The 25,854-nt window shown below is 37.8% G+C and overlaps 1 protein-coding gene across 4 annotated transcripts in view; it reads left to right on the top strand.

The window, feature by feature from the left end:
- Positions 1-25,430, top strand: part of srrm3 (serine/arginine repetitive matrix 3) — a 437,508-nt gene extending 412,078 nt beyond the window's left edge. For all 4 annotated transcript variants that reach the window (XM_051930826.1, XM_051930824.1, XM_051930825.1 and 1 more), the window contains 3 exons: positions 7,024-7,276; positions 9,513-9,647; positions 21,763-25,430. In XM_051930826.1, the coding sequence (XP_051786786.1) occupies positions 7,024-7,228 (205 nt within the window). In that variant the 3' untranslated portion in view covers positions 7,229-7,276; positions 9,513-9,647; positions 21,763-25,430. The remainder of the gene's footprint in view (positions 1-7,023; positions 7,277-9,512; positions 9,648-21,762) is intronic.
- Positions 25,431-25,854: the final 424 nt, after the last annotated feature.

Raw genomic sequence — 25,854 nt, 5'->3', positions numbered from 1 at the left:
TCCCGCTTTTACCTAGTCATTCTGAGATATTAAGTGCTTGATGAGGAAAAAAGTAATTTAAACTATTTTAGCATAAGGCTGCAACACAATAAAATGTGAAATAATTGAAGGGGTCTGAATACTTCCTGAAGGCACCGTCTGTGTATGTATGTATGATTGTATGTATGTATATATATATATATATATATACATACAATGTGGTCTGTCTGGAAAGGTATCTAGCCATGTAATATGAAAAATCGATACATTTATTGACGAAGATACAAGAAACATTGAACACTGAACAATGACGCCTCAGTCCCCTTCAAAGTAGGCACCTTGGAACCTCATCCAGTTCTCCCAGCATCTATTCCACTTTTCAAAATACTCTGCAAAATCCTTTGTTATAATTGCCATCAGCTGCCTCATTGTATTTTCCTGAATCAAATCGACAGTCAGAAAACTCTTCCCCTTCAAAGGTGATTTTAGTTTTGGGAGATGCCAGAAGTCGCAGGGTGCCAAATCTGGGCTGTAAGGGGGGCTGAGTCACTTGGGTGATTTGATGTTTGGGACAGACTCGTACTATCAGTCGGCGATCTTTGTTGATTATAGCCCATACACATTTAGCATTCTCAGGTGTTCTGCTTGTTGCAGGCCTTCCAGAACGTGGATCATGTTCAACAGATTCTCAGCCATCTTTGAAGCATCTGTGCCACCCTTTTACTTGTGCTGCACTCATTGCATCGTCTCCGAAAGATTTCTGAATCACCCAAATAGTTTCCATGGACAAATTTTCAGGCTTAACACAAAATTTGATGCAGACTCATTGCTCTACTCGCTCAGTCATTTTGAATGCGACTGCCACACAGTACACATGCTCAATCAACAGCATCTACCTCCCCCACTGACTAGTCCAATGAAGTTGGAATTATTCACACATGCGCGTTCCAGTCCATTTTCCTTGACTGTCAGGTTGCATCGATGCCGTGCAAACCATTCTTGTTATATTAACAATGGTTGGACTTTTTCCGGACAGACCTTGTGTGTGTGTGTGTGTGTGTGTGTGTGTGTGTGTGTGTGTATGTATATAATTTATGTACAGGAGTGGGCAAAAGTAGGTTTATAGTTGCAAGTATGCAAGACACAGACTTTATTCTTATATTATTTTTTATTTATTATTGTATTATTTATTTGTATTATTTGTCTTCTTATTTGTCTTGACATTTACATTTATTTGCTTGGCAGGAGCTTTTGTACAAAGCGACTTACAAAAGAGGTAAACATAATCAAGTAACATTAGGCTAGAGTGTGTTTGTTCAAAAAGTGTACTAGGACAGGTAACAAAACGTTGATTGGCACAAGTGAAAAAGATGTAATAACTAATAAATATACAAAATTGAATTACTAGCAATATAGCAATTAAACCTAGACTAACAATAAATTAACTAACAATGTAATTTTTTTTCTCTCAATTAGACAAATATTTGCAGAACAGATTGGTTTTCAGTTGCTTCTTGAATACAATGAGGGAGTCAGTAGTATGGATGGAGATGGGTAACTCGTTCTACCAACTAGGAACTACACAGAAAAAGAGTTTAGATTGAGAATTGATACCATGCAGAGGCAGCATCACCAGACGCTGTTCCTTAGCAGACCTGAGTGGTGAGAAGGAGTATAGGGCTTCACCAGTGTCTCCATATACTCAGGTGCTGACCCAATGTCTACTCTGTAGACAAGCCTCGGGGATTTGAACTGAATGTGTGCTGCTACAGGGAGCCAATGTAGTGATAGCACATGCGGATACTCCTGCCAGAAGTGAGTTGCAGCACACCAGACATGACAAGACCAAAGCCTGGCCTGGAAGTTGTGTTGCATACTCTTGTCAGATGAGGTCTGATCTGACAGATGTTGTGCAGCATGAACCTGCATGAACAAGAAATACTAGAAATATGGTCAGAAAAAGACAGCTGTTCATCAGTCACCACCCCAAGGTTGCGTAATGACTTGGCAGGTGTTAGTGACAGTGAGCCAAGCTGTACAGAGATGTTGAAATGAGCAGACTGACTGGCTGGGATCACAAGAAGCTCGGTTTTTGCCAGGTGGAGCTGTAGATAGTGGTCCTTCATCCAGGTTGAGATATCAGTAAGACATGAAGTGACTCTAGCTGATACCGTAATGTCCTTCGGAGGGAACGACAGGTATAGCTGTGTATCATCAGCATATGGTAATTGGCAAGTGTTAGTGACAGTGAGCCAAGCTGTACAGAGATGGGCAATTGAACAGACTGACTGGCCGGGATCATAAGAAGCTCAGTTTTTGCCACGTTGAGTCTTCTTATTATTATTATTATTATTAAAGTGTGCTTGAGTGTAGCTAGTAGACTACAAGAATGTGTAAATAATGATAATGAAGATCGGAAATTTGAGTACTTACAAGATTGTAGTCAAGTGTACTGCGCCACTGTGACATTCTTTTGAGTTGATAAAGCTATTGTAATAATTGTAACCTGCATGCCTTTTTCCAAACGAACAACTGTAAATCTACTTTTGCCCACGCCTGTATGTGTGTGTGTGTATATATATATATATATATATATATATATATATATACGAGCTGTATATACCCGGCGTTGCCCGGGGCAGAAGTAACGTAATCGGTCAAACACTTACATATATACCAAAGTAAACCTAATCGGTCAAACAGTTACATATATAAAAAAAACCGAACCTAATCGGACAAACAGCTTCATATATACAGAAGCGAACCTAATCGGACAAACAGCTAATCTATATACATAAGCAAACCTAATTGGTCAAACAGTTACATAAATACAAAAGCAAACCTAATCGATCAAACAGCTTCATATATACAGAAGCGAACCTAATTGGTCAAACAGTTATGCATGTGCAGAATGATTTTACAAACATTATGCGTGTTAACAATCATTAAAAAGAAAAGATTGAGGAACTGTTCTTCTATATGTGATGAAGCCACTAATAAGACAGATTTTTTTCAGGACCCAGCTGTTTCATAACTAAACTACTGCCACCCCAAAGTAATGCCTAATAGTGGTTTTTGGGGTAGCTGTGGAATAAAAAGGGTGTTTTTTAGTCAGTAAGAATCTGACACTACCCTTCAGTACGGGCTGAAGGGTGCCTATGTAAGGTTTTACATCCTTCCCGTATGGAAAAAAAAACATAGTAAACTTTTTTTTCATCATTACAGATAATCTCAGTCAAATCGAAGTACGCATTGTCAATTTATTTTTATGTAATTTTTACTTTTTCACAAAGCCATCCCATGGCAATTTGTATGAATAAACTTTTGCTAGAGAGTTAGCAAAAGTTTATTCATGCATATATTTTAATACGAATAATCTATCTCTAATCAAGGTTCTCATTTTCATTCTAATTTAAAATAATAATAGATACTCATTTTTTTCTTCTGTTTTAGAAAAACCAATCTATGCCACCTACGTCTTCGTCAAGTCAGCTTTATCCAGCTTCATCACATATATAAGAAGAGTTCCTCAATCTTTTCTTTTTTTGATTGTTAACACGCATAATCTTTGTAAAATTATTCTGCACATGCATAACTGTTTGACCGATTACGTTACTTCTGCCCCGGGCAACGCCGGGTATATACAGCTCGTTTCATATAAATATAAATTATTAAACAGTAAAATCTTCTTCTGTAATTTGCTACCGTGGCAATTTGTGTGTCTGTCCAGGATTTTAAATGACCTGTAGCTCGCAAACCGTTGCACCTATACACTTGAAATGTGGTACACATATAGTACGTCACGTCTACTATCCGCTTTATGGGTGATGATTGTTTTAGTCTTTTTATCTTTATTTTATTTTATTGTACAATCAAGTCCTATCTGCGCACAGCAGGGCAGCCGTGGGCAGATGCGTATGGTGTATTCACTCCATGTTATCGTGCATTGCGCTGTCAGTGGTATTTTGATAAAAGAATTTGAACAACATATAAGAAGCGTATAAATTATTAAACAGTAAAACATTAACATTTAAGAAGTAAAGTTACATTAAGTACTACTGCTGTGCCTTCGGGTATACCTCATTTTTTGTTTGCCCATTACATGCTTAAATGTATAAATTTTTTGGTGCACCTACCCGAGAACACGCGACATATAACCGAGCGTGGGAGAAGCATGGATTTTAAACACGCGTTGAGTTGATGTGCTGGTCTCCCTCGTGAAATAACTGGTAATGTTTGACTAAAATCTACAGCGAGTAAAACGACATTAGCTCCTATTTTTTTTTTTTACGATCTCTGAGATGTTGCTTTTTTCGGTTCAAGGCTTCATAAGCTCTTTTATGTTGTATGGTGTACTTATCCCAAACCATCATCTTTGAATGTTGCAAGACTTTCGCCTTGTATGTAGATCGGGGTAATTACATTCATTGCATTTCCTAGTCTGAATCACAATGTGATTGTATGGGTGGTTACCTGGCACTGTAGGGTTGCCACCCGTCCTTTAAAATACGGAATCGTGCCGCGTTTGAGAATGAAATTGCGCGTCCCGTTTTGAATCAATACTGGACGGGATTTATCCCGTATTTTTTTTATCATTTTTTTTTTAAAGCAGCGTCTCATGCAAATCATCCCACACGCATTTTATGAAGATGCCTCCTTTCCTACTTTTGATTGGGTAATACTTGATGTCATCGTTAGTTTGATTGGTGTTTTTAACTGTCCAGTGAGTAGGGCGTGTCTTTCAACCGTAAGCAGATTTTTTGCACTGGTATCACTGACCTCGACGACGGCGACGTTAATACGTCAAAAATAAATTACGATAAATGACGATTTTAGCGATACTTTATTACGACGGCGGCTACATAGACACGATCAAATAAAAACAAAAAAATCAAATAATCATTCTACATTTTCAAAACGTCGAAAAAACGACGGAATGAAAAAAAGGGCCCACCCGACGACCCACCCATTCCATTTTTATATATATATATATATATATATATATATATATATATATATATATATATATATATATATATATGCAGTGGACCCTTGACTTACGAACTCAATTCGTTCGCGAGGGCTGGTTGTAACTCCAGTTGGTTGTAAGTCAAGACTATTTTTCCCATAAGAAATAATGGAAATACCCATAATGCGTTCCGAACCTCCCACTGCAACACTTACTTAACCTTTTCATAATAAAAAAAAGGGTTGTATAATGTGCATAATTTACCAAAACACCAATAATTTTTCTAATGTACTAACCAAAAAGTAATAAAAAGTGCCTAGCCTACCAGAAACAACAATTTCATACTGTACTCACCATTTAATTTGACATCTTTGGGCTGCAGGAAGGGAGGAGGATGATAATGAAACTGAAGGCTTTTTAAAGGCTTTCTTTAACTTGCGCTCAGGCATTTGCAATCATTTCAATAGCTTCTTTTGCGTTAATTTTAATCTCCTCCTGCCTACAAGTTATTGTGACGAGAATTTTTCTCAGCATTCCTTGCGATGATACAAGGAACTGTTTCTGAACTCTTCTGAGACCCCCCCTCAATGGGAACGACATGCTGAAGTGCGTCCTGAAGCGCGATTGCCGCGACTGTGGAAGCTTGCTTGTCCATTGCCGGGCAGGGATATCACATGCATATCACCCATCGATATCTTTTCTGTTTGCTTTGGCTGAGAGACTCAGCACAGGTTTAAGCCGGCTGTTGCCCCAGCAACAGATAAACAGTCTTCCATACGGAGTTTGGACTTTGGCATGTCTTCTAGTTGGGGGAGGTCCCAAGAGAGTTTACAAACCTGACATTTTATTGAATGAGTGCCGCATTAATAGGAATGTTTCTGTTTGTTTACAATCGCGCAAGCGGATACACGTGACCGCATTCAGGTCGTAACGCAAGATGTTGGTCGTAAATCAAAATAAAAATTTTGGTCGTAAATCAAGTTGTTCGTATGTCAAGCCAATCGTATACCAAGGGTCGACTGTATATATATATATATATATATATATATATATATATATATATATATATATATGCAGTATATACACTTTATAAGTATATATAAACTGCCAATCCTATTGTTGCAAATTTTGTCACTGAATGTTTTTAGGTCTTAAGTCAAAGTCTTTTGTGGTTGGTCTTGAAAATCTGTCTTTCTGAATTAACACATTCCTGCAAGAAACAGTGGGATAAAACAACAGTGAAAGACTGATACTCAGTTATAGCAAGCCTTTGTTGCAGTTAAGTGTTTTTTACAAAGTTTAAGTTGCTGTTGACTCCAGCAGACCCCTGTGACCCTGTAGTTAGGATATAGCGGGTTGGATAATGGATGGATGGATGGAAGTTGCTGTTGAATGACTTAGATTATTTTATAAATGGCATAAATAAAATTCAAAATGTGTTATTTATTTGTTCACATGCCCTTTATCTAATTTTGAAGACCTGAAAAATTCACTGTAAAGATTTGCAGTAACAGAGGAAAAGCAGGAGGGGAATAAATATGTTTTTCATAGAACTATGTGCATCGAATAAGTGGGAGAGACACTTAAATACTGGTAATCCAGCACTGGTTCTAGATAAACAGAATTTGTTGAATTGTTGTAAATTTCAAATTCACTTTGTTAGTATATTCATTTAGCCAGCATGTACCTCTTTAATTTATCAGTCACTTCAGTAGTTTAATGGCATTGATGGCAACAGCTTGGAACATCAAAATAGGAACATTCATTCAATGATTCAATTATATATTTGTGTTCTTTGGCTGGGACAAATATATTTTGGCATTTATAATAAAAGAACTTGTGCAGAATAGGAATTTATTGTTATTAATATATACTGTAGGTAAAAGTGGATCTAATATTAATGTACAGTACATTACTACAGATCTTTTGGAGATCTACTGACCATAATCCTAACAACAAAAATAATTTCAATACTGACATTTGCACCTACATTATACTATTTGTTTCCACAATTATAATACTAGGATGTAACAGAATCAAGTTTTTGATCTCCTTTTTTTGTTTTTGCAAACCAGAACAAAGAATTTTCATGAAGGTGAAAAGCATCACCGAGGTAGAGTAAATAGCCGAAAGAAGAGCTTATCTTTGTCACCAGTTAAGCATGAGAAACACAGTAGACACAACTCAGAAAGAAAAAAGAGCTCTTCTCGCAGCCTGCGTCACCGAAGCAGTACTTGGAGCAGCCGATCTCCTTCCCGATCACACTCCCGTTCCCCGTGAATGGAGGAGCAAATCAAGATCCCCCCATTCTAGACAAAATGAGTCCAGGTAAGGCTTTTTTAATTAAAAAAATAAATTACAGTGGTATTTAATGTCTGCTCTGATGAAAATCTGATAGTACTGAAAAAACAATACTTTTGTAATATGTACAGGTTGTGAAGATCAGCCCGACTACAGACAGACACAGGATTCCCAATGTCCAGAACACACACGTTTATTTTGATTTCTTCAATACCGCACACACACACAGTGCACAATCCACCCACAATGCTCAGTCCTTTTACTTTACTTTCTTTCTCCTTCTCTTCAGCTGTCTCCACTCCTCTCCCACAAGCTCTGTCTTCTACCTCCTGACTGCAGCTCTCTAGATGGAGTGAGGCGGCCCCTTTTATAATGCACCCAGATGTGCTCCAGGTGCTCCCTGGTGTGGCGGAAGTGCTGCATGGGCACCCGGAAGTACTCCAGGTGTACATGGTTCCTGTTCCAGCATTGCTTCCTGGTGAGGCAGAAGTGCTGCAGTCCATGGCTCTGGAACCATCCAGACACCCCCTGGCAGTGGCCATGGGCCCCCACAAGGTTGAGATTCCAAGCTCCGTGGCCCCAAAGCAAACCAGGGCGATTGCCCTCTCGTGTCCCGAGGAAGATATTGTGGATTCTTCTCATATAACCTTTGGGTCCAAAGGGAACCTTTTACAATAAGGCAGTTTGCTACTATTTAAAGTCATGTCTTCATATTGAGAACACACAGGTGCAAGTAACACTAAATTAGCTGAAGTCCATTGTCACCAGTAGTCATGGGTGTCCTCATATTTGTTGTTAGGCATTACTATATCGTTAGAATTAAAAGAGAATAATTAGCAAGGATAATGAATAAATGATAAAACATTTCAACTCACCCCCAATCACCATCACCACCATCATATAATGGCTAATGTGAGATATTTTTAAAGTTTCTATGACAGCTTATTAAGAATAAAACCCCCAACCTCCTCCTGTTAACTCCAGCCCCAAATTGTTCCAAAATGTTCCAGAAAATGATCCAGTTGTCTGTTTTTGTGTGTAAGTCCTTCTATAAATCTCACCTTCATTTAATTATTTTATAGTCACCATTTTCAAAGCATTAGAAATTGTTTTAAGTAGCCTGAGTCATCAGTTCATGAATTTAAATAAGTGCATCCACTATATCTTACCCCTTACAGACTATATATAATGGATCTTCAACCACTTTATGCATGTGCCAATAACCTTCCGAACTTGTATTTTCACACTCATATTCTCCAGTGTTGTCAATTTTAACTCACCTTTCATATTCTCCTTGACCTGCCTTTATTCCTTTTCCCTAGACATCACTGTAAGTTCATCTGCTTAGGCATAATAACTGCTAAACTATTTCTGGCCTCCCATTAGAATATCCCCAAATTAACCACTCTAAGGATTTGGCTGTTCTCATTTATAATCTGATACACGTAAATGATGTACACCACGTAATAACAAGGCATTGAATTAGTTAGTCCAATACTGGAACTTTGCTGTAGTTCTAGTTATTTTAAAGCCAGAAACACATTATGCAGAAATGAAGTTTCACCCTTCTAGCTGGTCTTTAACCCTTCTTCTGATTACTGTCACTACCTGCTCTCCATTGGGTAGTATGATGAGCTAGCTGACAGCACCATCGCACATTTTAGCATCACATGAGTCTTGGAACTTTGGACTTAGAAGTACGTTGGTTTGGCTCATGAGTTTTAACGCTTGTGGTTATCATGTCACTTCCCAAGTAAGTGCTGTCTAATTTTGATCATTTTAATCAAATGTAATCAGTAAATATAAATACAAAATTAGCCTATTATTAAGACAATAGTTCAAATGAAAACCCACAGCTCCAGCACTCCCACAAAACTAAATTTAGGAACCACTGTCATACAAATGAAATGTAGGCCTTTGTTTCTCTTTTCTATTCTTCATCTCCTTTATAGAAACCCTTTTAATAATGCTCCTAACAGCTGCTTCACCTACACAGAAATTCAACTTTTAGTCCAGTGTCATATACTACCTCATTTTGTAAAGAGGTTTAGTGAATCTTATCATATTTCCTCTTAGTTCATCAAATTCTATGTACCAGGGAGAATTATACCCATCACTGGGCTCTGAGACATTGAAGGCCAAACTGTCTTCACAAGAAAAAACAAAAGACTTAATGTATCAATAGTATGGTTGTTTTTTTTTGTTTGTTTGTTTGTTTTCTTTTTTTGTGTGTGATATTTACAGTTTGTGTTTTTTTTAACAGGGAAAAAGACAATGAGGCAAGAACACATCACACAGATACAGAGACTAGAGCTCGGAGGCGTTCCAGAAGTTATTCCCCAATTAGGAAGCGGAGACGTGACTCTCCTAGTTTCATGGAGCCAAGAAGGATTACCAGGTACATATATATATCTTTTGTATGCTACCTAAAAAAATGTTTGGTCTTCTAAAGGTGTGTTGATTTTTAATTGTAATGAATTATATGGAAAGCTATAATAATGTTTAATATGTACTTTTTTGATTTTCATCAGTTTTAAATACAGTGATATATCAGCATTCTAGATTTTCTTACTTAACCTGTCTATTATCAAAGAAACAATAATTCAGCACCATTTCTTTTAAAGAAAACATAATCACTTGTAAAGCAGCACTTCAGAACAGATAAATCGACCAAAAGCTAAGCCTGTTCAGGGGTGGCTGGCACTTGGATGGGAGACCAAGCAAAAGCTTGGGTTGTTGCTGGAAGGGTTTTTGGAGAGGCAAACAGGGGGTGCTTACCCTGTGGTCTGTGTGTGGATCCCAGTGATCCCAATTTGACAGATATTCACAGAACAGATGGGTCTTCAATCGCTTCTTAAATACATTGAAGGAGTCAGTCAGCATTACTTATGGAGATGGGCAGCCCATTCCACCAACTAGGACATACACAAGAAAAGAGTTTGGATTGAGACATATCACCATGCGCAGGCATCATCAGCAGGTGCTTTTCCTTGGCAGACCTGAGTGTGAGAGAAGGAATAAAGGGCTTCACCAGTGTTTCCATATATTCAGGTGCTGACCCATTGACTACTCAGTAGGCAAACATCAGGGATTTAAACTGAATGCATGCTGCTGCAGGGAGCCATTGTAGTGATAGCACATGTGGGTACTCCTGCCAGTAGCGAGTTGCAGTAGTCCAGACATGACAAGACCAAAGCCTGGCCTGGAAGTTGTGCTGCATACTCTGTCAGATAAGGTCTGACTTTGCAGATGTTGAACAGCATGAGGGTACACAGTGGCGCAGTGGTAGCACTGCTGCCTTGCAGTTAGGAGACCTGGGTTCACTTCCCGGGTCCTTCCTGCATGGAGTTTGCATGTTCTCCCCGTGTGCATGGGTTTCCTCCAGGTACTCCAGTTTCCTCCCACAGTACACAGACAAGCAGGTTAGGTGCATTGGTGATTCTAAATTGTCCCTATTGTGTGTTTGGTGTGTGTGTGTGTGTGTGTGTGTGTGTGTGTGTGTGTGTGTGTGTGTGTGTGTGTGTGTGTATCCTGCGGTGGGTTGGCGCCCTGCCCGGGACTGGTTCCCTGCCTTGCGCCCTGTGTTGGCTGGGATTGGCTCCAGCAGACCCCCATGACCCTGTGTTCGGCTTCAACAGGTTGGAAAATGGATGGATTGATGTACAGCATGAACCTGCATAAACAAGAAACAGTAGAAATATGGTCAGAAAAAGATAGATGCTCATCAGTCACCAACCCAAGGTTACGTAATGAATTGGCAGGTGTTAGTGACAGTGAGCTAAGCTGTACAGAGATGGGGAAATAAGCAGACTGACTGGCTAGGAACACAAGAAGCTCGGTTTTTGCCAGGTGGAGCTGTAGACGGTGGTCCTTCATCCAGGTTGAGATATCAGTAAGACATGAAGAGACTCTAGCTGATACCGTAATGTCCTTCGGAGGAAACAATAGGTATAGCTGTGTATCATCAGCATATTACTGATAAAAGAACCCATGGGATTGGCAGATGTAGACCAGGCAGGTGGTGTACAGAGAGAAGAGTAGAGGAGCCAGCACCGATCCTTGGTAAACATCAGTGCATGTCTTGTGTGCCTTTGACAACTTCTCTCGGCAGGACACATTGTAGGATCTGCCCAAGATGAAGATCTCAAACCATCTGAGAGCAGTCCCAGTGTTGCCAAGGTCAGAGAGGATGGCAATAAGGATATCAGACTGATGACATGTTGGTAGCTCTAGCACAGCTTAGCTGGTCGACCACAGTCAGTGGATGCGTCTTAGTTAAGTGGTTCTTCTTGAAGCTGCACTGATTGATATTGATCAACTCATTCTATACAAGAAGGGAAGAGATCTGGTTAGAAACAGCATGTTCAAGTGATTTGGAAAGAAAGGAAAGGAGAGAGACAGACCTGTACTTGTTAACCTGGGCTGAATCAAGTGTTGGTTTGAGACGTGGGGTTATCAGTGCCTTTTTGAAGATGTTAGGGAAAGTTCCTGAGCTGAGTAAGGTGTTAATGATGTGTGTAATTGCAGGAATGAGTGAGGGGAAGATGGTCTGAAGGAGATATGAGAGAATAGGATCAAGTGGACAGGTAGTTGGGTGACTGGAGAGGAGGTTGGAAACCATAGCAGACAGTGGAGAGAATATGGAGAATGTTGGGTGTTGCTTGGATGGAGGCATAATGGATGGCAGTGAAGGTGAGAACTGACTGCTGATGGCAGCCACCTATCATGGAAAAAGGTGGCAAAGTCATCAGCAGACAAGAAGGCTGAGGGAAGAGATAGAGGAGGGTTGAGAAGGAAAGTGAAAGCAGAGAACTGATAGCGTGTGTCAGTGGTGCTGTTAAATCTAGTCTGGTAGAACTTTACCTTAGCATTGATTGTGGTAGATGAAAAGGATGCAGGAAGGGACTGATACTTAACCAGGTCTGTCTGAGCTTTGGACTTCCTCCATTTCTTTTCAGTTGTCTTGAACTAAGTCAGTTGATTGCGGATGGTGTTTTGGAAAGCTAGAGGGGGGGGGGGGGTCTTTTGTGTGAAGGCCTGGAAGAGAGAGGACAAACACTGTCAAGACAGTGCATAGGGTGCCTGTGGTAGTGCTGGTGTCAGGAGAGGAGAAGTGGTCAAGAGGAGGGAGAGCAGAGGAGACTATAGAAGAGAAATGTGTGGGAGAGAGAGAGCGCAGAGGTGTTTCTAGCACTTCGATGTAAAAATACCTGTCCCCCCACCCCTACCAGAGGAGTGGCAGGAGTGGGAGAAGTTGAAGGCAGAGGAAAGTGCTGTAGATGTTACTCTGTTTTCTGGCTGAATCCTTGTCTCTGTCAGAGCCAGCACTTGGAGACTCCTTTGGATGCTGAAAGCTGTAATAAAGTCTGCCTTCTTGGCCTCGGACTGGCAGTTCCACAAGGTGAAGGAGAAGAGGATGTCTCAATTGGTGGCTTGATGCAGCGTACAACGTTTGTCTGGGTTTCTCCATCTCCTGTTAAAGGGATGAGAGAAATGTCTCATGTTAAGGACAGGTATAAATTGTTGACACATGCTTAAGATACTGAAAGTAAAGAAGAAGGTAACTTAGTCAAGTGGGAATGTCCATGGTCTTGTCCGGTGTGCTTGCTTGGAGGTCTTCATACGAGGAGGGCTGCACAATACAACAGCATGCAAAGTCTCCTTAAATAGGGAGGAGCAGTGAGCCCAACTGCCAGTGACCAAGCAATTAGGCAAGACATAGCAAGGGAGCGGCACATGTTTAACAGAACAAAACTAGGCAATAAGCCAGCAACAACCAAGATGCAGGTCAATCATTAGAATTAATGCAAAATGAGAAGCAGAAAAATAAACTTAGTAACGATAAAATAACTCCACGCACAGGACGATAAGTTAAGCACAAGTACAATCACTTAAACAAACCCAAACCTGAAAACACGTACCTCTTCCGCAACAGATGCCTAGGTACCCAGAAGTTACTCACCACTACTGTTGTTGTCTGTGTATACTTCTTAAGGCAACATGCCATGTACCCATCACATCTTCAGCTACGTGCGTTTTTCTTTTACTCAAATTTTTTTCTGTGTTCTTTGTTTTTACTTTTCTCTGCTACATAATTCAGTATTGTTTTTCTTAAACGTTATGCCCAACAATTACCCTTGATTTTTAAAAATGTCTCCGTAACCACTCCACACCCCAGTTCACTAATGATGGCTTTGTAACATTCTTCAGTAGGACATATAAGATCCCATGCTAATTTAATTTTATATATTATTACATGTATTAAAAAATCTCATGCATAATTCTCCAACTGTTCATTTTTTAATTACTTTTTCCTGCTTACTATTGTATGAGAAGGCTTTTACCTGTATTAAAGGTAGTTTATATTAAAATAGTTATCTCTGCTTACTCATTTCTATATTTTGAATACATCTTATAAGGCTTTTATAAAGCCTTGCTACTTTATAAGTAGTTGATTTATCCATTGATGATTTATTTTATTTTACACCTTTTTAATCTAGCTCCAAAAGTATCCCTTCTATCTTCATTTACTGTAGTAGTAACACAGTTGTAAACTTCAGAGGACAGTTCTTACGGGTTGAGAAGCTTTTACTACACACAACTCATATTATGGTTCTGAAAGTAATTACTTACTCATAATATTCTTTTTTATTATTACATTTAATGGAAAATTTGCCAAATGCACATATATTAATATCAGAACCAATGCTGTGATCTCAGGTTTCTTTTCTTTTACTTCAGTTATGGAATTTATTTCCTCAACTTAATTATTGCCTTAATTCTGAGTACTCACAAAAATATGTTAAATCTGTTTAATTAGTCTTTTACCTTTAATCAAAATTATGATATCATCAATGCAAGACCTTTTGAGGTTCACTTCCTGAGATGTCCATACTTTGTGGTCATTTAATAATTTTGCTAAGGGTACCACAGAATTCCTGATTTGGGATATCGATGCCTTATTCCACCCCCTTTTGGAATTTCTTTTCACATTTTACTGCAAACAGTAACAAGATACATTATATAGTAGTGAAAGTGTAGCATTTGAAACCAGTTTTAGAGTTTGTTTTGCATGTGTTCATACTTAGTATCGTTTTAACCACACTATTTCTGTACAGTAATCCCTCCTCGATCACGGGGGTTGCATTCCAGAACCCCCCCACGAAAGGTGAAAATCCGCGAAGTAGAAACCATATGTTTACAGTATTCCAAATAACTTTTAACATAAAACTCTATAGTCTGACGATGTTTTAAGTTTGAGTTATTAGTAATGTAGAGTTGACGTTAAACCATTTGAAGGCAAGCACTCATCATTTCAAAGAAATCATAGTAACCGAGTTTAAAACACTGTCATCTGCGTGTCTGCTAAATATCTCACTATACTTATTATTATAGACTGAACTACAGTATATTTTAATGTTTTTATTTTAGATTAGAGAGTATGCATGTTAATCTGTAGTACAATTTTGTTGAGACTGAATTTCTGAATAAAAATGATGTGAGGCAATGTAATGTTTCTACTAACATTAGTACTTGAATGTTTGTGTGTGATTATGTACAAGATACATGAATTTCAAGCATAATTTTAATGTTATATATTCATACTTCTGGATTCAACATGGTAATAATATTGTTAGAATGAAATACTACTTTTCAGATAGCATAATTTATTTTTTCTTCTGTTACCCTTGTCAAAGTAACATTCCTCATTTGAGCAGTCATAAATGTATTTTGGGTAAGATGGTGTCATGTGATTACCAATGCACAAAGCTTCAGTTGGCATTAAATATTTAATTACAATAATGATTAATAATACATTTAATTTATATATAGGGCCTTTCCCATGTTTACTAATCATAATTAGTCTTTTTCAGGAAATAACAATACCTGGTGTTCCATGAATATGCCAAATGTTGCGCTTATTTTTTTGTATTAATCCTACAATAAATATGTTCAGAAATGTTAAAAAAATGTGCTGTTTTTTCATTAATGTATAGATACTACCTACTTATAAACTGTCAACATTTCTTATAAGTAAATGCTACTATTTGGCTTCTTATGCACTGTTTAGATTTTTTACTTTCATAAGTGTGGAGATAAAAACAATTTGAAAGCAGAACACTAATGAAGTCACTTAAGGTTTGACACCTCTTTCTTTCTACTTTTTCAAGTCATCTTGCCTTATGATTTTGGTCAGAGTATTGCAAAAGTATTCAAGCAGCCTGTTTTAATTTTCTTTTTCTTTTCCATTGGTTTTTCCCTTCTGTCCTAAGGTCTCCAGAAGATTACCAAACGAAGGCTGTAGACATGTAGGCAATGTTACTATGGTAACTGTTGCTTTGCCTCAAGATGCTGGTGCTTCTCCCTGAACCTGTTAGATGAAGCACTTAGTACAAACCATCCATCAACAGTACAGTTATTGCTTATTTTCTGTCTTCCTATTATACATAACAAAAGAAGGCCTTGGGTATTTTAAGTACGCTCTTAGAAAAGCAGGCAAATGAAATATTTCACTGTTACTTGTCATGGATGTGATGTTTTCAAGTCCAACGATGCTCCTTGCTGCAGGACAATTAAAAAAATGCTATTATATGGTTCAAGTTTTTGTGAAGTGCTAATATATTTGGACCTTGTTTTCAAGAAGTAATGCAATACACAGCCACAATATATATTTAAGTACAAGTTGTTAAAATTTTGAAGTGCATTCCTTTTGGGGGAAATTTGTATTGTCCAACTAAAATTTTTTTAGTTATGTGCATAACAGCTGGAAAAAAACATACAAAATATTGGTATAAATGGATCTTTCTACATTGTGCCTTTTAACTAACAGGGAATTTTGTCCCTTTTGCCTTAAATGATTCCAGGTGGCAAACCTACAGCAGCTAAAAATATATTTAGGGTAATTGTAGGTCTCTGCACTGTTTCCATGGGAGCAGTTAAATTCCCTCACAATAAAATGAATAAAAGAAAATAAAAGCTGCAACACCTAAAATATGTTGGGGCTATTGTACAGTTTCTGCAACTGTCTGAAAATGTAACTCAATTTACACATGCGCACACACACACACACACACATATTGTATATAAACACTGATCAGCCACAACATTAAAATCACCTGCCTAATATTGTGTAGGTCCCCCTCACGCTGTAAGAACAGCTCTGATCTATCAAGGCATGGACTCCACAAGACCTCTGAAGGTGTTTTGAAGTATGTAGCACCAATATGTTAGCAGCAGTTGTGAGGTGGGGCCTCCGTGGATTTGACTTGTTTTTCCAAAACATCACACAGATACTCAATCAAATCAAGATCTAAGGAATTTGGAGGCCAAGTCAACACCTTGAACTCTTTGTCATATTCCTGAAACCAAACTGAACGATTTTTGCAGTGTGTCAGGGTGCATTATCCTGCTAAAAGAGGCCAGTGCCTTGCCATGAAGGGGTTTGCATGGTCTATAACAATCTTTAGGTAGTTGGTATGTGCCAAAGTAAAATCCACATGCTTGCCAGGAACCAGGGTTTCCCAGCAGAACATTTCCCAGTACCTCTTCTGTGAGATCGGACCAGACAGCCTAGCCTTTGCTCCCCATGCACCAATGATCCTTAGGTGTCCATGACCCTGTTACCAGTTGTCCTTCCTTAGACTATTTTAGGTATGTACTAACCAGTGCATACTAGGAGCACCCCACATTGCCTACCATTTTGGAGATCCCATTTGTCTAACTGTCTCAATGGCCCTTGTTGAAGTCACTCAGATCCTTACTCATACCCATTTTTCCTGCTTCCAACATATCACTTTTTTTAATAACTGACTGTTTACTTGCAGCTTAATATATCCCACCTCTTGACAAGTGCCATTGTAACAAAGTATCCACTTCACCTGTCAGTGGTTTTAATATTCTGGCTGATCACTTTATTTTTATATTTACTGTCCAAAACAGAACTAGCATAGATGGATCTGAGATATAAATATGAAGGCCACAGCAAGCGGAGGGTTCAAGGAAGGCTGGAATTGGAAGTGAGGTCATCAGTAGGAGTACTCTGGAGACCGGAAGTGACTTCAATGGGGTTAGAGGGTTCTGTAAATAAGGTTGAGTGGCAGGTAATTTGGCTGGTCTGCAGAGGGACAAGAGGAGAAAGCATCAGATGACAGCACCAACCTCCAGTCCAGCTGTGGCGTAACATTATTTGAGCCCATGACCAGGTTTTCTTCTATAAGTGGTGGAAAATTCCACTGCACACATTTTTCAGTAGTTGTTTTATATGAGCTGTCCCTAACGCTCTAAAGAAAACAGAATTGTTTCTTGAGTGAGGCATTTTATAACTCTTTCTTTTAAAGAAGAAAGATTATAACACAATGTTTACCTTGTAGACTGAAAACTTTCTTCCTTATTAGTCGACAAACTTGTCAAAAATAATAAGTTAAAACATGTGATTTCAGTATATTTTTGTGCACCATGATTGCTGTGGAATATTTCATGCCATGCTTATGTGTTCTAATATCTGATTTTTTGCTAACTAACATTTGCAGCTCTGCATCTTTTTCCCAACAGTTATTCTGCAGGAGCTGCACCTTAAGAAAGTATTAAGTAATTATCTACTGTAATGTAATAGTAATTTTTACTTTAAGCAGGTGATTTACAGTTTTTACAGTCCGAGTAATGGAATTTAAAATGTAAAGAACTGCATAAGCAGTGAGTAAATGGACTAAAAAAACTCAACTTTATGGCAACTAACTTCATCTCCCCAGACAGCACATACAATTGACCTAACATTAAATCACCATCAGGGGTCATCTTGCTGGCAGTATATGGTCAGTATTAGGTGGGCAAAGCAGAGCCCCTCAAGTTCAACATAATTAATAAGCGAGATTAACAAAGCCAGATGTGTGAAGACTTTAGAAACACTGTGGCCCAGCATCCTCTGTCTAAGCAATCTTTGCATTAAATGACACTTATCATAGCAGTTGCCATTACAAATAGCAGAGACAAAAGCAAAATATTACCAAGTAAACACATGAGCATATCATTTAGTTGATCAACAGGCCAACATTCCTTCTATATACCATCAATATGTGCTGTCTGGATACTCTCTGCTTTCTAAATTTCTTAACTGATAGAAACTATGCAGTTCTGCACTTACCCTTGCCAGTTTATTCCAGTTCAAAGACTAATCGTTTTGAAGATCTACTAACCTACTTAAGCTCACTTCTCTTTTTTCTACAAGCAGATCAGACTAACTCCTAATAAATGACATTTTTATTTCAACTACCTGCTTTGAGTGCTGGAAGCCATGTTATAATATATGCTGACAGAAAGCTTAGTCCTGTTGGGTTTGGAAAAGGGAAACACTTTATATAATATGTGGTGTTAGCTAATTAATTGAGCACAAAACAGTGTAAGTATCGCTGCCCACTTCTTCTTTCTTTTAAATTTCTTCACTTCTTAGATATTTCATTAATGAAGGATGGTATAGTAGACTACTTCAAAGTCACATGCACATTTTATTTTATAGCTGACTATCTTCTAAAAGAAAATCAATAATTCATAAATATTGAGTCAAACTTTGAACCTCTGTGGTTGTGGTTGTCATTTGCAAGGAATAAATAATTCGTTTGTACTAAGTCAGGTATAGGATTTTGCACTGATCATATAAAATAGTAAATTCTCCTGGTTTCTCTAAATTTACATGATATGTAATTTGCCATATGCAACCAAGTGAAATTTTACTTCAAGACTTCTGTTGCCTAAATACCAACAAAACAATTTGAGTCACCTTCATACTGGACCTGCTGAATTTTACCTAACTTGTTTACTGTGCAGTTGTGTTAAACATAATTAAAATATCAGTAGATGATTTAAAAAATGTTATTTGCTATATTTCAAACAGAGACGTTTTTCTGTAAATTTTTCTTTGGTGTTTTACAAAGTATCCAAAATTCCTACTAATATATTGCTACACATAGCTTTTTTCTAAAGAAAGTTTAGAACACATAGATTTACACAAGCTAAACAGTAATGGAAAGAACAAAACCATGCAACATTACCTGTACATAACACCGTACTGTATGTTGTGATAATAACATCGACCAGACATCGTGAAAAAGATTTGGGGCAGCCACCCGTATAATCTCCATGGCTGCAAAAGGCTTTAGAGTTGTTCATTTGACTGAGTCCAAGATAGAACTGACTCATTGATGTTAAGATGGCGGCTTTAAAGGCCCGTATGGGAAGTGACGTCATCGAAGGGACCAGAAGTGACATCATCGACGGCCCCGGAAGTGACGTCTTCTGTGCTGGACGTGATGTCATCGAAGGGGCCGGAACCTGGCAGGATTTCTCAGGAAAGGTCTGCAGGGAACTGAGAAAGACAGTCAGTGTACCCCGCCGCCCCCTGGTCGGATGTGGTATTACTGTTACTTAAGCCCTTTAACTGCCTCCTACTCGCACATGTGTAACAATGTATGCATATCTATTAAAGTATATAGGAATAAAATAAGTATACTTTGACTACTCAGAGTTGTGGAATTTAAGAAACATTAGGTTAGTGAAAAAGAAATAAAACAAAATATGACAAGTGAAAATTTAGTCATTTACATATACGTGAATTAAGGTTAACAAAAGTTGTAGCCAGCTGGCTATGCAGGAGAGCAGAAGAGAGAACAGTTTACTGTAATATACAAATATCCATTTATTTTCTGAACCTGCTTTTTTTCCTTGAAACAATCTCAGGGCACCTGAGTTTATTTCAGAAGCAGCAGGCACAATAGATGAACTGGTTATTTAAGATGTCAATCCATTGCAGACCACATTCAAGTTAAGCATTTATAGTCAACATAATACTTGGGAGAAATCTGAGGCAGAAGTTCCACACAGATAGTCACCTGACCCAGATCAGTGATCAAGTCTCCAAGGCTATGTAAGGCAACAAGTCAAAAATAAAAAGTCAGATTAATTTCTAATGCCATTTAAATTATACCTTAGATTAATTTTATGGTTAATAACATGAGAGGGAGCTTGTTGGAAATTGTGATGCACAATAGAGACTTCCAAGCTCAGTTCTATCAGTAAAGGTTTTTGTTGCAAACAGTTTCATCATCAGTGAGTCATTTTACCTCTAATGTATCATATTGTTTAATTAGCTGCTCTTTTATTTACTTTTGTTATATCTGCATTCAGAAAAGAGGAGTAGTGTGAGAAAGAAATTTAGAAATAGGTGTATTTTTGCAATAATTCAAAGTTTTGAACTCTCTTTTGTCATTTTCCTATTGATTCACCTTTTTTGATTGAACGTCACCCTCTTGATTGCGTCATAACAACAATGAATGAAACAAGATACAAGGGCAAATGACGATGAATGAGGAAAGACTTGATGCAAGAAATATTAAAACTGGGTTTGCTAAATTTTATTGCAAGGTACAGTAGCAAGCAATTATATATGTGACCTTGAGAAAGTTTAGTGTTATTTCTTGTCTTAGTTTTTTTAATTATCATCATCATAATTATGATTTTCATTCTGTTATGATTATTTAGGCTGTTCCACAAGTTTCACCTTCTGTCTTGTTTGCCCTTGGGTTGACTCTGCTCATTGTTAATTGTCACAATTAGGGTACAATAAAGGGAGCAAACCTCTCAGAAAAAAGGTGATTTAATAGGAAAATGACAAAAGATAGGTAAGAATTTAAAACGCTGGCAAAAATTCAAATGTTTCTACATTTCTTATTAATGTCTCTTTTGTTTTAATACAGAATAGGAGCAGTTTGTAGTGCAAAACAACAGTTGATTTCTGCAGGCCACAACCACCAGACAAGGAATAAAAAATTACCCTTACTTAAAGGATAAGATCAATTAAAGGTACTCAATGATTGGGAAAGGGCCTGGAAAAATTATCTTCAGCCACAAGGGTCTCCCTAGGACTGGGCTTAAAAGCCACCTTTGCAAGTTGTTGGTGATTCTCTTTTCCATGACTGATTGTCTGAGTTTGTTACTTGAAACTCAAAAATGAAGCACACAGAAGAATTACCTGCCTTTCCATTACAAATCTGTGCTCATTTTTCATCATGGTTTAAGATAAAGAAAGAAAAAACAAAAACTGGTACTTGTGTACTAAACAGACGGCAGTTCCTACCCATTCTAGTGTTGGGCTCCGTGAGGGAGGTGCCCCAGTTGCTTCATTTTTGGAGTTTAAATTATTAGACTGACCTACCCGAACCACAAATACTAACCTGAAAGTTAGTGGGGGTGGAGCATAGTTGCTTATAGGTCCCTAATGTTAATGTCTCCTTTGGGTGCCTAATGTTAAAAAACGAAAATCTGATTCGTGTCACGATAATAGAAAAGGGTACTAGCCGTCCGTTTAGTACACAAGTACCCAAAAATTAAACGTTTACTGTCATTAAATAGACAGGCCTTCCAGCTCTCTCAGCAGCAAATGGCAAAACCAGTTGTTGAAAAATGTTTTTACCCTGCTGAAAAAATCTTTCCTAATCAATTTTTTTTTATCTTTTTCCCCCCAGTGCCCGTAAGAGACCCATTCCATATTATAGACCCAGCCCAACTTCACCCAGCTCCTTGAGTAGTTACTCTTCCTCTAGTCGGAGTCGAAGCCGCAGCTATGGCAGTTATAGCACCTACTCTCGCAGCAGGACTTCGAGCCGCAGTCGCAGCAGAAGCCGTTCAAGGACACAAAGCCGCAACCGCAGTCACAGTTACTACAGCAGGAGTAGCTCCGAGAGCACTGAGTTCTAGTCCTTTAACTGTTTCGTTGGTACAGTGCACCACAGAATTTACCTTCTTTTTTCTTTGCTCTTGCATTTTTTTATTTATTTTTTTTTTTTTGCAGCGATGGTTAAAAAAGGTTTATCAGGAGTTGGACTTTTGCAAAAGCTTTTTTCATTTTGTTTTTTCAAGTGTCTCATCCATACTTTTTCATTGAGCCAACCTTGCACATAATTTTCAAAATATTAAAAAAAAATGGACAATGGCACAAGTATTTATGACATAAAAATGTGAACTTTTTGAGATCTTGTAACAAATTCTTGAGCACTGAGATCAAAATGAGACTTTTTTAGACCTTGCAAATGGAGCACAGTGATCAATTCTGTTCAGTGCCTGTACAAAATGCAGTCCATGGTGGATTGATCAAAACACATCAGAGCACCACCAGTAATCTCATCAGCAGGCCGTAGAGAGCATTTTACTTTCATTCTGTGAATCAATACTAATGTGCACAAACTTATACATGACAGTAAATATTTCCAGAAAATAGACACAAAACAAGATATTAAAAGAGATAAAATATTAAATTTCCAGTGGTCAGCTCCTAATTAAAAAAGAAATTGCTGTTTTCAAAGGAATAATTTTTTTACACATTCTGGATCAAGAAGGAAAAGAAGATTGTAAAAAAGTTTTAAGTTTATGGAATATAGCTCTTGAAAGATGCCTGAGTGAACTCTTCTGGTTGTAAACTATGCACTGTAAATACTGTTTTTTTTTGTTGTTTGTTTGTTTTTAATTTTTTGTGAACATTCTGCATGATGTACCCCATGAAAAGAAGAAAATGTTTGAGAATGAACGCAGCACATCACCCCATTTGTCTTCAGTAGTTTTACACTTGTTAAGGACTAACAAGCATCTTTAAAAAGACATTTTTTTCTTGTTACTTACTGCACTATATTTATGTGTTTTTGGGTTGACATGCTCTGTCATTGTTTTATCGCCTAATATCACCTGCTCTTCTAACTGAGATGATTCAACTTTCATACAACTAATTCACTCTCTCTAATAATCATCTCATCTCCTCATCTCAGACCACTTTTCCTGGAGAGGGTCACAGTAGTCAACCTAGACTTCCCTGTCCCCAGCCACAGATTCCAGCTCTTCCTGGGGAATTCCCAGCATTCCAAGCCAGCCAAGAAATATAATCTGCAACCAATAATAGCAAATAAGATTTAAATGCTCCAACTGATGGTTATCGACTTGGACAATTTATATAATCAATATGCACACAACTCCCAAGTCAGAAAGGATTGTACGGAGAAGAGCAGCCAGAAAAAAGTGTGAAGAAAACAATTTCAATACAAAAGGAGTAATATACTGTAGATCAGGAAAGCAGACTGTTTAGTAAGTATTTTACAACAGTAGGTTAAATAATAGAAATGCCAGCTCAAACTGAGCTGTAGACCAACGTAATTCAAGTCATGTAGCATCATTGTAAGGTACAGGTTTCTGTCTCTAAATGTGAAATTGTGATAAGGGATCAAAGCCAAAGGAAAAAATGTACACTTGGGTGAATTGAGCAGTGTCTGCAGGGCCAACATGGGTCGATCTTACCTTGTTTATTAGCAGATGAAGGAGAGCACTGAAGCACAGGGGACTAGTTCCGAATCAAAATTGCTTGCTACTCTTCCCCTTTTGTGCACAAAATGTAACAAGCTAAGTCCATACAGTATTTATGGTGAGAGAGAAAAACGCAGATTCAGTTTTCAGTTGCATTATGTTTATTTGCACTTTTATTTATGAGTACAGAGTGTTGTTTACACACTTACTAATGTTCCCTTTTTAACACAAGAATACTATTCTTAGATATGTGAACGTTGTTTTTAGAGAATTCTTTATGTTTTAAAAATGGGTGGAACATTTGAGCACAACGAAACATGTTTCAGAACTCAACATGATACTCCAGTGTTTGTCTCGCATCCCATAAATGTGCAGGATACATTTATTGGTATTTTTAAACTGGCACCATATCAATTAATGTACATGGAATAGACTGGAATTCTGCCCAGGGCTAAAACCTTTCATGCACCCACTAAAATCCCACAATGGATTTCATAAACGAATTATAGCTTTTGCAAAATGTTGCCAATTGTTATGTTGCAATTATTACTTCAGCTCAATTAGTACACTCAACATGGTGTATATTGGGAGATACCGTGGTCAGTGCTCTGTCACACCAGATGAACTCAGTTACCTGCCTGGTATTTGTGGATTGTACACACTTTGTTTTTACGCACATTTTCTCCAGCATCCTCCCACAGCTCAAAAATGTGGCTATTAGTTAAATCGATGGCTATCTATGGACTGAGGTGTGATGGATCAATTCTGACATTGTACCTAAAGCCAAGATTTAAATAGATTTAAGAATTATCTGGACAGTGGAATAAAGTTAAATCAGTTATTTTACTGACTGTTTTTTATTAAACACCAAAATGTCCAAATTCCGTTGATATGACAGCCATTTCTCTGCAGTGTACATGTTGATGTACTTGCAGTAGCTCTTCTCAAAAATTAAACAAGCCATTCAAAACTACCATGAAAAAATGTGATTTGATTTAAATCAACAGAATGTCTTCTGGTAAAAATACGTACATGCAGTAGGTAAATACTGCAACTATATTGTCTTTTTTGCATCATTCACTTAAGTGTAGGCTGAGTTTAACATTTCAATAAACTCTCTGGGGGAAATATATTAAGTAATATAAATATATACGCTGGTGTTTTGGCATTTCCACCATACCTGCACTGATGTGTTTTGCACCTACATTACGAGCACAAGGATAGCTAAGCCTTTTGCCTCATTTGTACTTTCTTTGTACTTATAACCCTGGCTCCCACACTGCTGTACGTCTAATGGGCCGACCTGATGAAAAGCAGCCTCCGCTTGTGCTGCATGGCACTTTGAAATAAACAATTAACTAAAATTAATAGAAAGAAAGAGAGCACCAGTGTTCAGTTACGTCACGCACAGCTTCTCACAATAAATATTTGTAGTTCACTGCAAACTTTGCTCAGCTAAAATAGTCATGGAATGCTCTCTTTTGAGGATGAACAATTGCAATGAACGGTCATTTTAAAGGCTTGCATAAGGCAATGTTTTATTTATCCATGTTTTTATTTAATGCATTAGTAATACTGTATACAGGGGTGGGTATAGGTTTACAGTTATGAGTATGTAAAACAGTTTATTCTTGTATTATTTATTTATTTATTAATTATTGTATTATTTGTCTTCTTCTTATTTTTTTTTGTTATTATTTTGTAACCTTACTTAGGATTTATCTTTTAGGTAATGATGGCTAGTAATGAGCACTTACAAGACTGTACCTAAGTGCACTGTGCCATTATGATATTCTTTTGAGTTAATAAAGATATTGAGTTAATAAAGCTATTGTAATAATCATAACCTGCATGTCTTTTTCCATACAAGCAACTGTAAACCTACTTTTGCCAACTCCTGTATATATTATTTTATACAGTATATATACTCCAGTTCCCAGCATGCCCTGCAGGAATCCGTGGTGCCACAGCTGCCCAGGAGGTCTGCCCCCTAGTGTCCCAGAGGAGCTATTGCCTCACCAGTGCTCTCTCCCCGAGTCTTTCCATTCCATTGGTGTCCTGGCCAACTAATGGCTATGTTTGCCCGTCTCAATATACACAGTATATATATATGTACACACACTCACATATATATATGTATATATACAGTGCATCCGGAAAGTATTCACAGCACATCACTTTTTCCACATTTTGTTATGTTACAGCCTTATTCCAAAATGGATTCAATTAATTTTTTTCCTCAGAATTCTACACACAACACCCCATAATGA

This window comes from Erpetoichthys calabaricus, chromosome 8 (assembly GCF_900747795.2).
Source record: "Erpetoichthys calabaricus chromosome 8, fErpCal1.3, whole genome shotgun sequence".
Lineage (NCBI taxonomy): Eukaryota > Metazoa > Chordata > Cladistia > Polypteriformes > Polypteridae > Erpetoichthys > Erpetoichthys calabaricus.
Note: the sequence above shows the minus strand (reverse complement) of the source record. Positions and strands in the feature narration are given on the sequence as shown.